This window comes from Periophthalmus magnuspinnatus, chromosome 17, assembly GCF_009829125.3.
Source record: "Periophthalmus magnuspinnatus isolate fPerMag1 chromosome 17, fPerMag1.2.pri, whole genome shotgun sequence".
In the NCBI taxonomy this organism is placed as follows: domain Eukaryota; kingdom Metazoa; phylum Chordata; class Actinopteri; order Gobiiformes; family Gobiidae; genus Periophthalmus; species Periophthalmus magnuspinnatus.
The window spans coordinates 27,205,463-27,218,257 of NC_047142.1; the positions used below are offsets into that span (position 1 = coordinate 27,205,463).

Consider the following 12,795-nt stretch of genomic DNA (forward strand, 5'->3'; position numbering starts at 1 on the left):
TGTGTGTTTTTAGTGTCTAATATTTCACTTAAAAGAAGCAAAACATTTAAAACTGCTCTTTTCATGTTTCTGTTTTGAATGTTCCATAAATGGTCGGTTTTGTTGTTTTTTTTTACACATAAAACGAGTTATTTTTATATGAAAACTTTACATGATGAAAAACATATAATACATTTGTTTTTTTACATTTAAATGAGTGAAAACGTCTAAGTTTAAGATTTTTTCTTATTCATCTGCAGCGTCGGTTGTTGTGTAACAGTTAGCATCTTTACCGAGACGTTCAAACGAGTGTAATGACCCGCACTGGACAGGTGGGAGCATTTATTCACATATTTTTAATGAAACCTGGAACAATCCACAAAGTCAAACTGTTTCTGCTGCACTGACTGCTGTGGAGCTTCTATTTCCTCTCTCTCTCTGTCTCTCTTTTTCTCTCTCTATCTTCTCTCTCCCTCTCCTTCTCTCCTTCTCCCTTTCATCCTCTTCCCCTCCTCTCTGCCTTTCCTTCACTCTCTCTCCCTCTCTATATCTCTCTGTATTCTCTCTCTCTCCTCCCTTTTTCTCTCCCTCTCTTCCCATCTCTTTTCTCTCTTGCTCTTTTCTCCCACACTCTCTCTCTCTCTGTCTTTCTCATCACACTTTCTCCCTCTCTCTCTCATCTCCCTCCTTCCTCTCTCCCTGTCTTTCTCCCTCTTTCTCCCCCCCCCTGCTGTCTCTCATCTCACACCCTTCCTCTCCCCGTCTCTCTCTTTTCTCTCACATCCTTCCTCTCTCCCCCTCTCTCTCTCTCTTCTTTTTCATCCTTCCTCCCTCTTTCCCCTCCTCTCAGAGCAGTAGTCGTAGTATCAGCTCCAGTGAACTTGTCTAGTTCTGTTCTTCTGTTCTCCGTCTGAAATGGTGCGTTCACTGGCGGTGGATTTACAGGTGTTTTTGAGGGAGGTCATGCAGCCCACCTGCTCGCACCCGCCAGCACCCGCCAGCACCCGCCCGCAGCCACCTGTCCTGTCCTCAGATCTCCTGCACACCTGGAATACCTCACACATGACTCACCAAAGCACTGCCTTCAGGCTCCAAACCTCGAGCAGAAGCACCGTGTGATGGTCACTACACGTCTGCCACAGGTCAAACGCTCTGTGGGTGCCACGGCAAGCAGGACACGCGCCGTCGTTATAGTTACAAACACACAAACTCCGACTGAATCCCTCGAGGCTTTGTTCTTTTCTTGTTGGGCTTTGACAGCATATGGAAAAAAAAAAACACAACACAACGTAGCCTAAGGAAGAGTGTTAAATCCCACAGCCAGAGAACTGAACGAGCCGCTTTCAAGCCAAATGGAGCTGCTTTTGGTCAGATTCAGGATAGACATTATAACACTTTTATTGCATACGGCAAAAAAAAATTTATTCAGCCACCCATTGTGAAAGTTCTCCCACTAAAAAAGATGAGAGGGGCCTGTAATTTTCATCATCGGTACAAAAAAAAAATCTGAAAATTGTCTGATTTTTAAAGAATTTATTTGCTGATTATGGTGTAAAATAAGTATTGGTCTATAACAAAAGTTCATCTCAGTAGTTTGTTATATACCCTTTGTTGGCAATGACAGAGGTCAAACGTTTTCTGTAAGTTTCCATGAGGTTTTCACACTGTTGCTTGTAGTTTGGGCCATTCCTCCTGCAGATTTCCTCTAGAGCAGTGATGTTTTGGGGCTGTCACTGGGCAACACGGACTTTCAACTCCCTCCAAAGATTTTCTACGGGGTTGAGATCTGGATACTGGATAGGCCACTCCAGGACCCTGAAATGCTTCTTACGAAGCCACTCCTTCGTTGTCCGGGTGGTGTGTTTGGGATCATTGTCATACTGAAAGACCCAGCCATGTTTCATCTTCAATGATCTTGCTGATGGAAGGAGATTTTCACTCTAAATCTCACGATATACGGTCCTATTCATTCTTTCTTGCTTTTACAGAGATCAGTCGTCCTGGACCCTTTGCAGAAAAACAGCCCCAAAGCATGATGTTTCCACCCTCATGCTTCACAGTAGGTATGGTGTTCTTTGGATGCAACTCAGCATTCTTTCTCCTCCAAACACGACAAGTTGAATTTGTACCAAAAAGTTCTATTTTGGTTTCATCTGACCATATGACATTCTCCCATTCCTCTTCTGGATCATCCAAATGCTCTCTAGCAAACTTCAGACGAGCCTGGACATGTCCTGGCTTAAGCAGGGGACACGTCTGGCACTGCAGGATTACACTACACTGCCAGGAGTCCCTGGCGGTGTAGTGTGTTACTGATGGTAGCCTTTGTTACTTTGGTCCCAGCTCTCTGCAGGTCATTCACTAGGTCCCCCCGTGTGGTTCTGGGATCTTTGCTCATCGTTCTTGTGATCATTTTGACTCCACGGGGTGAGATCTTGCATGGAGCCCCAGATCGAGGGAGATTGTCATTGGTCTTGTATGTCTTCCATTTTCTAATAATTGCTCCCACAGTTGATTTCTTCACACCAAGCTGCACCTATTGCAGATTGACTCTTCGGGGCCTGGTACAGGTCTACAGTTTTGTTTGTGGTTCCTTTGACAGCTCTTTGGTTTTGGTCATAGTGGAGTTTGGAGTCTGACTGTTTGAGGTTGTGGACAGGTGTCTTTTATACTGATAACCAGTTCAAACAGGTGCCATTAATACAGGGAACGAGTGGAGGACAGAGGAGCCTCTTAAAGAAGAAGTTACACATCTGTGAGAGACACAAATCTTGCTTGTTTGTAGGTGACCAAATACTGATTTTACCAAGGAATTTACCAATTAATTCATAAAAAATCCTACAATGTGATTTCCTGGATTCTTTCCCCCTATTCTGTCTCTCTCTCTCTCATAGTTGAAGTGAAACTATGATGAAAATGACTGGCCTTTCTCATCTTTGTAAGTGGGACAACTTGTACAATTGTTGGCTGAATAGATATTTTTTTTGCCCCACTGTGTGTATTGTTATGTGTAAATAAATTTTCTTTCATCTTTACTGACGTTACTGAAAAAGCTGAAATTTAATGAAAACCTGATCCAAGGACAGAACATTTACCACTTTTATACTGTTATACTATTTCAGAAACTGTTGCTCAGTTGGTGGAGTGTTTGCCCACTTCCAGCTCCCACACATGAAGACTGTCATTGTGTCCTTGGGCAAGACACTTCACCCCCTCACCCCCAATGTGTGTGTGAATGTATGAATGTGTGTGTGTGAATGTATGAATGTGTGTGTGAATGTATGAATGTGTATGTGTGAATGTATGAATGTGTGTGTGAAAGTATGAATGGGTGTGAATGTGTGAATGTGTGTGTGTGAATGTATGTATGTATGTGTGTGAATGTATGAATGTGTGTGAATGTATGAATGTGTGTGTGAATGTATGAATGTGTGTGTGAATGTATGAATGTGTGTGTGAATGTGAATGTTTGTGTGAATGTATGTATGAATGTATGTATATGTGTGTGAATGTATGAATGTGTGTGTGAATGTGTGAATGTGAATGTTTGTGTGAATATATGAATGTGTGTGTGAATGTATGAATGTGTGTGAATGTAGGAATGTGTGTGTGAATGTATGAATGTGTGTGTGAATGTATGAATGTATGTGTGAATGTATAAACGTGTGTATAAATGTATGCATGTGTGTGAATGTATGTGTGAATGTATGCATGTGTGTGAATGTATGAATGTGTGTGTGAATGTATGAATTTGTGTGTGAATGTATGAATGTGTGTGTGAATGTATGAATGTGTGTGAATGTATGAATGTGTGTGTGGATGTATGAATGTGTGTGAATGTATGAATGTGTGTGTGAATGTATGTGTGAATGTATAAATGTGTGTATAAATGTATGCATGTGTGTGTGAATGTATGCATGTGTGTGTGAATGTATGCATGTGTGTGTGAATGTATGAATGTATGCATGTGTGTGTGTGTGTGTGAATGTATGAATGTGTGTGAATGTATGTATGAATGTGTGTGTGAATGTATGAATGTGTGTGAATGTATGAATGTGTGTGAATGTATGCATGTGTGTGTGAGTGTATGAATGTGTGTGGATGTGTGACTGGTTCCTTGCTGTAAAGAGCTTTAAGTGACTTGAAGGTGGAAAAGTTAATATAAAAATCTGACTATTTACTGTTTTATAATTTACACAAACACTGAAACTGTTTGTTTTGTGACCCCCGGCACAAAAACACACTCATCGAAACTGTTCTAAGAGTTTTGCCGTTAAACCGCAGACACCGCCACGTTCTCTCGGCTGAAGAGCAGAATGCACCGGCTCCTCACAGTGTCACAAGTGAACGCAGGTCAACATGAGCAGCCTGTGTGATATTTCTAGGCTGTTTGATGTCCTGACAGGTTCACAAGGAACAGGCCCAGGCTTGAGTTCACTTCTCCCCTGTTTTATTTCAGTAAAAATGAAACGCAAGACACGAGAAACTCAGTTTGATTTGGTTAAAGCCAGATGCCCTGTCAGAGCGCAGGGTGAGCGACTGGACCACAGCGAATGAGAACTTTTCTGCGAGATGATTGGCTACCTGCTTGTCTCAATGTTATTGCTTTGCCTGGGAGTAAGGCATAAAACGTATCTATCTCCATGGTGACAGGTAGATGCATAAAGGCTGAGTTGCAGGTCAGGTCTGTGGAGAGGCGAGCCCACTCAGAATTAGTATGCTTTTAAGTTTGTTGTTTTGTTTTTCTGGCAATAATGACACTTATACCAGAAGACTAAACAGATGAGATTAATTCTATACTTTGGGACATTGCAGGCCAAACCAATGGTGACAAGCAGGTGGCACATACAGGCTGAGTTACAGGTCAGATCTGTGGCAGGGTGAGCACACACACATTAGAATGTATGATAACAGTGTTGTGGTTGTTTTGCTTTTGTGGCAATAACACTTGTATAAGAAGACAAGGCAGATGAGATTAATGCCATACTTTGGGACATTACAGGCCAAACCAATGGTAACATGCAGATGGCACGTACAGGCCTAGTTACAGGTCAGATCTGTGCACAGGTGAGCCCACACACAGTAAGAATGCATGATTTTAGAGTTAACGCTTTCTTTTTGTGGCGTTAACACTTGTACTTGAATTAATGCAAAAACAGATGAGATTAATGCTATACTTTGGGACTTTACCAGCAAACCAATGGAGACAAGCATGTGGCACGTGTAGAGTTCAGATCTGTGGAGAGGCGAGCCCACTCACAATAACAATGCATGATTTCAATTTTATTCATTTTGGTAATAACAACACAACAGTTATTGAATAGATATAAAACAAATACAGCTAATGCCATATATTGACAAGCAGGGTCAAGTTACAGGTCAGACCTGTGGAGAGGCGAGCCCGCTCTTATGCATGGAGACAAGACACACACACCAGAAAAGTTACACTGTTCACCTTTAATGCCAATTGTGTTGCAGACAAAAGCTGATGATGCTAATAAACAAACAGCAAGGTGCTCTTTGGGGAGCGCTAACGACGCTAGCAGTGGGCAGATATGACAGAGCGCTAAATGAGGCTGGAAAACAGATTTATAACATGTAACAAAATTCCTGGTTAAAGTTATGAGTTCATTTGTCTAAAGGTATTTGAGTTTTACGTCTCCTCTGGGGGCCGTTTCTCTTAACTACCCCCATTACATCTTCAAGACCTGTCTACCACAACGCTTTGGCGAGGCTGTATGTCATGACGCAAATCTAATTAGTAAATCAGGAAAAGAGACGGAATATTAGGAAAAAATGATTTGTCTGTGTTTAGAATGTTAATTTAGAGAAAGTGGTAATTACGAGTAAGACTTTATGATGCTTGTGTTCATAATAGAGTTGACCTAACGGTATGTGCACACAAAAACAACAGAATTAATGTTTTTAAAGGCTTTTCTCCTTTTGTAGGCGCCATCTTGGGGACTTTCCTATTCAAAAAGTGTTTCATCTTAATATGAGAACGTCAATTCAGTGTCTTGATAAACAAAAAGTAAACGTATCTAACATGAAGTGAGAAATAGGACTTATAAATATTGTACTGGTTGAAGTGTCTTTTAGCTGGGGAAGCACCAATACTGATATTGATACTGATACTGGAATCCAATAATTGGCGCAGATCCAGGAAAATTAGCTGGATGAGGTATCGGTTTTGTGATATTGGCTTATTCGATATTGTTTTCAGTTGATATCCTGGTTTATCAGCTGTTATAAGACGATTTACTGGTTGATTTCAAATGTCGGTGTGATCCCTCAGTCCAGCTCTGGTCCATAGTGAAAGAAAATTCTATTCACTACTTCAGTTCTGGTCAGTTTGCTGCTGGACACTGCTTTATATTTGTCTGAAGGGAGGAGCTAACTGCACAGAAGTTAACACAGAGAAAGATATAAGGCAGTGTTCAGCAGTAATCTGACCGGAGCTGAAGAAGCGGTTTGGACGAGCAGCCAAACGTCTTCACTCAAAAATCTTTGTCCAGATGATAGAATTTTTGTTTTGCTTAGACCTAGAACACTTTAATGCCTGTAAAACAAACATAGATCCTATAATTAAACTACAGAAAAGGGCAAAAAGAATAATTCATAAAGCAGGATTCCGTAATCCTGCTAATGAACTATTTATAAAATAGAATATATCAAAATTTATGGACATAGTGAAGTAAAACATTTTGACAATTCTGTTTTGTGATATTCCCGTAGGCCTCAGTCCTTCTTTAAATTAATAAATAGCTGCTATAACTTAAGAGGTTTGCTTCGGTTTGAATCTAGTAAAATAAGAACTAATGTGAGATGTGTCTGTTTGAGGAATAAGACTTTAGAACGATCAATGATGAATTTAAGATAATTAAAAACTTTAAAACATGAATTAATTAATACAGATACATTGGTGTAGGTTTATATGAGCCATGATGTCTGTGTGATATTTATTAAAGTAAATGGATGTTATGTACAAATCTTTTTTTGGTTGTAATTAATGAAGAAAATGTTTTGCTTTGTCTTTTTCAAAAGAAATGTAAACAACCAAAATAAAATTCATTCGTCCCTACACTAGTATTGGTTAATAAAAGCATGGACAGACACCAAAACCCAGAGTATCGATATTGGTATCAGAGCTGAAAACGCTGAATCGTTGCATCTCTACTTTTAACTGAACAATGTAAGACTTTGTTTGGCCTCTGGAGGTTAAAAATGTTCAGTTTCATTTTTATCAGTAAAAAACTCAAAATGTTTTGACTGGAGTCAGCGGAGCAGGTCCCAACAGTTGCACATCTTCTACTGTTTCAAACTCGGAGAACGATCCCTGGTTTATTCACATATTTATAAACTACTTTTGCAGAACTATGCCTCAAAAAAGTGCATTTTGGTTCAGTTCAGAGCACACAGGCATTTGAACAAAGAAAACAGCCTTTTTTCAATTTCCATCAGTCCCACCTCAGCACCTTTAAGCCCCAAGAACACTGTTACACCAGAACCTTTAAGCCCCGAGAACCCCGTTAAACCAGCACATTTAAGCCCCGAGAACCCCATTAAACCAGCGCCTTTAAGCCCCGAGAACTCTGTTAAACCAGCGCCTTTAAGCCCTGAGAACACCGTTAAACCAGCGCCTTTAAGCCCTGAGAACACCGTTAAACCAGCACCTTTAAGCCCCGAGAACACCGTTAAACCAGCACCTTTAAGCCCCGAGAACCCTGTTAAACCAGCACCTTTAAGCCCTGAGAACACCGTTAAACCAGCACCTTTAAGCCCCGAGAACCCCGTTAAACCAGCACCTTTAAGCCCCGAGAATCCCGTTAAATCAGCACCTTTAAGCCCCGAGAACCCCGTTAAACCAGCACCTTTAAGCCCCGAGAATCCCGTTAAACCAGCACCTTTAAGCCCCGAGAACCCCGTTAAACCAGCACCTTTAAGCCCCGAGAACCTCATCAAATCAGAACATTTAAGTCCTGAGAACCCCGTTAAACCAGAACCTTTAAGCCCCGAGAACACCGTTAAATCAGAACGTTTAAGCCCCGAGAACACCGTTAATCCTGCGCCTTTAAGGCCCGAGATGCCCATTAAACCAGCACTTTTAAGCCCCAAGAACACTGATAAACCAGCACCTTTAAGCCCCGAAAACACCGTTAAACCAGCACATTTAAGGCTCAAGAACACTGTTAAACCAGCATGTTTAAGCCCAAAAGACACAGTTAAAACCAGCGCCTTTAAGCCCCGAGAACACTGTTAAACCATAACCTTTAAGACTCAAGAACCCCATTAAACCAGCACCTTTAAGCCCCGAGAACCCCGTTAAAACCAGACCCAACGAGATGGACACGACTCAAACTTTTATAAAAACAACATGAAACTTTATTCATCAAAGTGTCATGATAAAATATGAAAATATGATTCAACCTCACAGCTTGCCACTGTGGAAATACAATCTTATCAGGCTTACATTCAAAATACAAAAATAGAAAAAATGTTGGAAAATACATTATATGGCCAAGTGAGCCGAGACACAAGAATATCCTCTAATATAAATCACTGTGCAAAAGTTTCCATAACACCACCATCTGACGAGCTGAAGGCTTGCACTTGTTCCCTAAGATACAATGGACCTATTTATATTTAAATGATGTTCCACAAAGGCATAAGGACCATAGACTGTATAAAGAAGTGGACTGAGTGAGTGTGACGTCACCCACAGCGTCCGGCTCCAGTCACATGTAGCTCATTGAGGCTAGCAGTTATAGCAGTGAATTTGTAAATCAAACCTATTTATTCTAACGCTAGTAGGAGCAACCTTGGAGAAAGAAGGCGCCTGATTTGTCTGTTATTAATGTTCATATCTTGCTTTACAGACACATTAGTGAAGCAGCAGTTACAGAGAGAGGCTACACAGATTTTACAGAGAAAATGAATTGAAGCCAGAGTCGATGATCACTTCCTGTTTGGAACGTGACAGCTAGCAGGTTAGCTATGTCCATTTACATATACAGTCTATGATAAAGACGAATGTGGACTCATTGGTACATGCAAAACCAAAAGTGCAGGAGGCAGCACAGGTAGGTCGACCTGTCACAATAATCACTTTCTCCACTTATTGTTTAGTTCATGAAGCTGGAATTGTTTATCACGGGTAAAGTTTCTATGGAAAAGTGGTAAGATTTTGGGTATTTTTGTTGTAATGTGATAAGATTTGTGCTGTAGAGGGTTGAATAAGTGAGTTTTATGGCTAATTTTTGCTGCGTTCTTCTGTTTATGTGCTGCAGCTCAGGCCTTTTAATGATTCTGTCTATTTAAAAAGAGTTTACTGGGATTATATTGGTTTATTTTAATTGTAACAGTGGAAAAAAGTAGTTTCAATATAATCGTTTATCGCAATATTCGTCCATGCTTCCAAAGGTGTTGTGGTGACAGGTCTACAGGTCGGCAGTGATGGCTAAAAGCTCCAGTAAAAAGAGCTTTGAAAATGCATTATCTTTGGTATATTTCCCCTGACAGATTTCTGAGCGAGTAAAAACAATGGAATAGGTTGCGCTCGTGACATTCTCGTACAAGTCGATGTCGATCTCAGACAGAGGGCAAGGTCAGGGTAGATGTCGGTCAGTTTTTGAAAGTCCAGAGAAAATCCAGAACTGCTGGACTCACAAACTTGTTATATACAACTGAAAACTCTTTGGATTTGAATGACTCCACCGTTTCCTGAAGCTATTTTTCATGTTCTGACAGCGAAGGTGCTAATCTTTATCCCATTTTTGTTTCATGCGGATAGGCCCGGTGATTACAAAGACATCGATATCGTAAAAACCAGGTAAAAAGTCTGCAATCTGACAGCGACAGGACGTTAAAAATACTACAGCGACTTACAGTTCAAATGACAGATGGAAAAATTGAGTGAAACATGGGGACTTTTTCTTTGCGCTACTAGGAAAATGTGATTTTTCTGAGATGAGATTTGAGCGGCAGAGGGTCAGAGCTTCTATGAGCTTCTGTGAGTCATTATAGAGAGTTGCATTCTGGTATTTATTATTTTACTGTAGCTAAACCATTTTGTACATTATGAAAACTTTTTGTGAGAGATTCTGCTTCAGGGTTTGGTTTCAATATGATCGTTTAGTCTGTATTTACTTCAGAATGTTTAAATCCAGGCTCAAACGGTTTTGTTTAGCTGTGCATATGACTGAAAGGGGTTTATTCTGCACTCTGAACACTTTGAATGTTGTATTGTTGATTTTAACGTCTTTCTTATTCTGCAAACACTTTGAATGACTTTGGGTACGAATTGTGCTGTACAGACCGACCTAGCATTGATTTCAAACCTGCCCTCCAGCTCTGTTTTAAACTTTGGGCTCTTTAGAATGCCGTAGTTGTAATGTCACATCAACGCAGCCAAGTCTGAAAGAACCAAATGGCTTTCTCCCCGTGTAAATGGCCAGCGTCCACTTTGCAGCTCAGTGTGCAGGGCAGCATCCAGATTCCTCATGCTTGTGCAGCAGGGACATCCGGGAGAAGGTCTTGGAACAGTTCTTGCATTGGTATTTTTTCACATCTGAGTGGGTTTGAAGGTGGGCCCTGAGGTTGGATCTGTCAGCGAACGCTCGGTTGCAGTGTGGGCACGAGAACGGCTTTTCTCCTGTCAAACAAAAAGAGGGAAAGAGAGAGAAAAATGGAGAGTGAGATATGTGTCAAAACGCCTCATAAATGTTAAAAAAAAGTCAAGACAACCAGAGGAATGAGTTTGTGCTGATGTCAGTTGAGTTCAAATATGTCAACGGTTTATATCAATTGCTCAATTTTGAACAGAAGAAGAAAAAGAGGAAGTGGTGGCTTTTTTTTTTTTTTTTTTTTTAAAGAATGCCATTGAGAAGACGGATTTGAAATGAATCAGAGCTGTTGTAGGCCTAGTGCTGTGAAGTGCTATGAAGGAGCAGTGAAATAGATATGGACGAATGCTTTTTTCATAGGTTTCAGAATGAGAAATAATAACGACCGTTGTCATGGCAATTAACAACTCAAAACAAAATAGGCTGTTATGTCATATGAATGGTCAAGAGTTCTCAAAATAGCTCCATAAAACAGGAAGTTGAAACTGGAGAATACATGTTTTTGACGTGGTAGCTAACTGTGAGGAGTTTGGTTTAGGCAAAGTTTGGAACTATATGTACAGCCTGAAATTGGATGTAACAACAATACATATTCAACTTTACTTCATGCTATGTTCATTATTTCTATGGTGCATTTAAAATATAACTTAAGCTGCCTAAAGTGCTTCACATAAATGACAACAAACCAACACAGATATGCATAAAATACAATTACTATTGCTATATTTATTTGTTTTATTAATCAAACAAAAAAAATTCAATCCAAATCTTAAAATCTTAAAATAATAATAATAATAATAATAATAAATTAGTTAAATAAGTTATAGCTAAAAAAACAACAAAAAAACAATCAAAATCTTAAAATATATATAAAAAAAAAAAAAACAAGAAAAAATCTAAGGTATAGCTAACAAAAACTCCAATCTACATCTTAAAATCTTATAAAAACATATATATATTTTTAAAGTTATAACTAATAAAAACTCCAATCTAAATCTTAAAATCTTAAAAAATAATAACAAATTTAAATTCTAGCTAACACAAAGTCCCATCCAAACCCAGTGGTGCTGTGTGTGCGCTCTGGCCTCTCACCTGTGTGCGTCCTGATGTGGCCCTGCAGGAGCCACGGCCTGGAGAACGCTTTGCCGCAGATTTTGCAGACGCAGGGCAACGTGTGAGTCCGTATGTGCATTTTTAGCGCTCCCAGACTGACGTACTCCTTCTCGCAGTATTTACAGCTGAAGGATTTCCTCGCCTGGGCGTTGCAGTGCAGCTGCTTGTGCTTGAGGAGTCCCGAGTACGTGGAGTAGGACTTGCTACACAAGCCGCACTGGAATTTCTCCGCTTCCCCAGTTAGTTTGACCAGCTCGTCCTCGTCGCTGCGCGGGCTTTCAGAACCGCAGTGGTCGTTGGAAGATGTGTCCGAGAGCGAGGACGGGTATCCGGAGATGGGGGACAGGTCGCTGGGCAGAGGGGAGAGGGGCAGGCTGCTGGTAGTCCACACGGTGATCGGGCTGTAGGCGGCCGGGCTCAGGATGTCCGGCTGTGGGATGACAGGCAGAGGAAGGCCCTTGTAGAAGTGTGGTGTGATGAACACTGGAACCACAAACACGAGTTAACGCTGCGTTTTGGCACGTTTTGGCACGCGTAAAAAGTTGCTCCAAAAGTTAGACAAGGAAATAAAACTTTTGAAAACTTACCTGTTGGACTTTCCAGTTCACTATAATTCGGTTTTTTGACAGAGTTTGTGTGTTTCTTAACTAAAAATGATCGAGGCATCTTGGAAACTTCCACAAACTTTTCTCCCTCTTTGGTAAACAAAAAGAAAACTTCTGACTCGTGCGTAAATCCGTTATTGCGCCAACGTCCAGTGAAGTGTCATCTCTGCGTCTCTGTAGAAAACAGTGCACAGGGTAATGTGTAAAGCTGTAAATAGTGGCTATCAGGTGCATGGGCGGGGCTTGGGGAGCGCTCATTAACATAGACGCGGGCTCGGGACCAATCAGGACCTGGGGTTTTATTGCGCGCATGGAGCCACGAGGTCTGGGAGCAGAGAGGCGGCTGCTCTCCAACTGAGTCCAAATAAACAGGTGTTTGATGCCAGACCTGCGGACTGGAGCGCTGCTCTGTATTAGGAATGGGACAATAAAAGCGCTGTTATATTATGGACTGCCTCTATAATCGTATAAACGCG

General features: G+C 40.9%; 1 protein-coding gene across 1 annotated transcript; it reads right to left on the reverse strand.

The window, feature by feature from the left end:
• Window positions 1-8,338: 8,338 nt before the first annotated feature.
• snai2 (snail family zinc finger 2) lies at window positions 8,339-12,504 on the reverse strand. The gene is made up of 3 exons (XM_033983120.2): window positions 12,302-12,504; window positions 11,694-12,197; window positions 8,339-10,630 (listed from the first exon to the last, which is right to left on the reverse strand). The coding sequence occupies exons 1-3, from the start codon at window positions 12,378-12,380 to the stop codon at window positions 10,449-10,451; spliced, it is 765 nt and encodes a 254-aa protein (XP_033839011.1). The 5' UTR covers window positions 12,381-12,504; the 3' UTR covers window positions 8,339-10,448.
• Window positions 12,505-12,795: the final 291 nt, after the last annotated feature.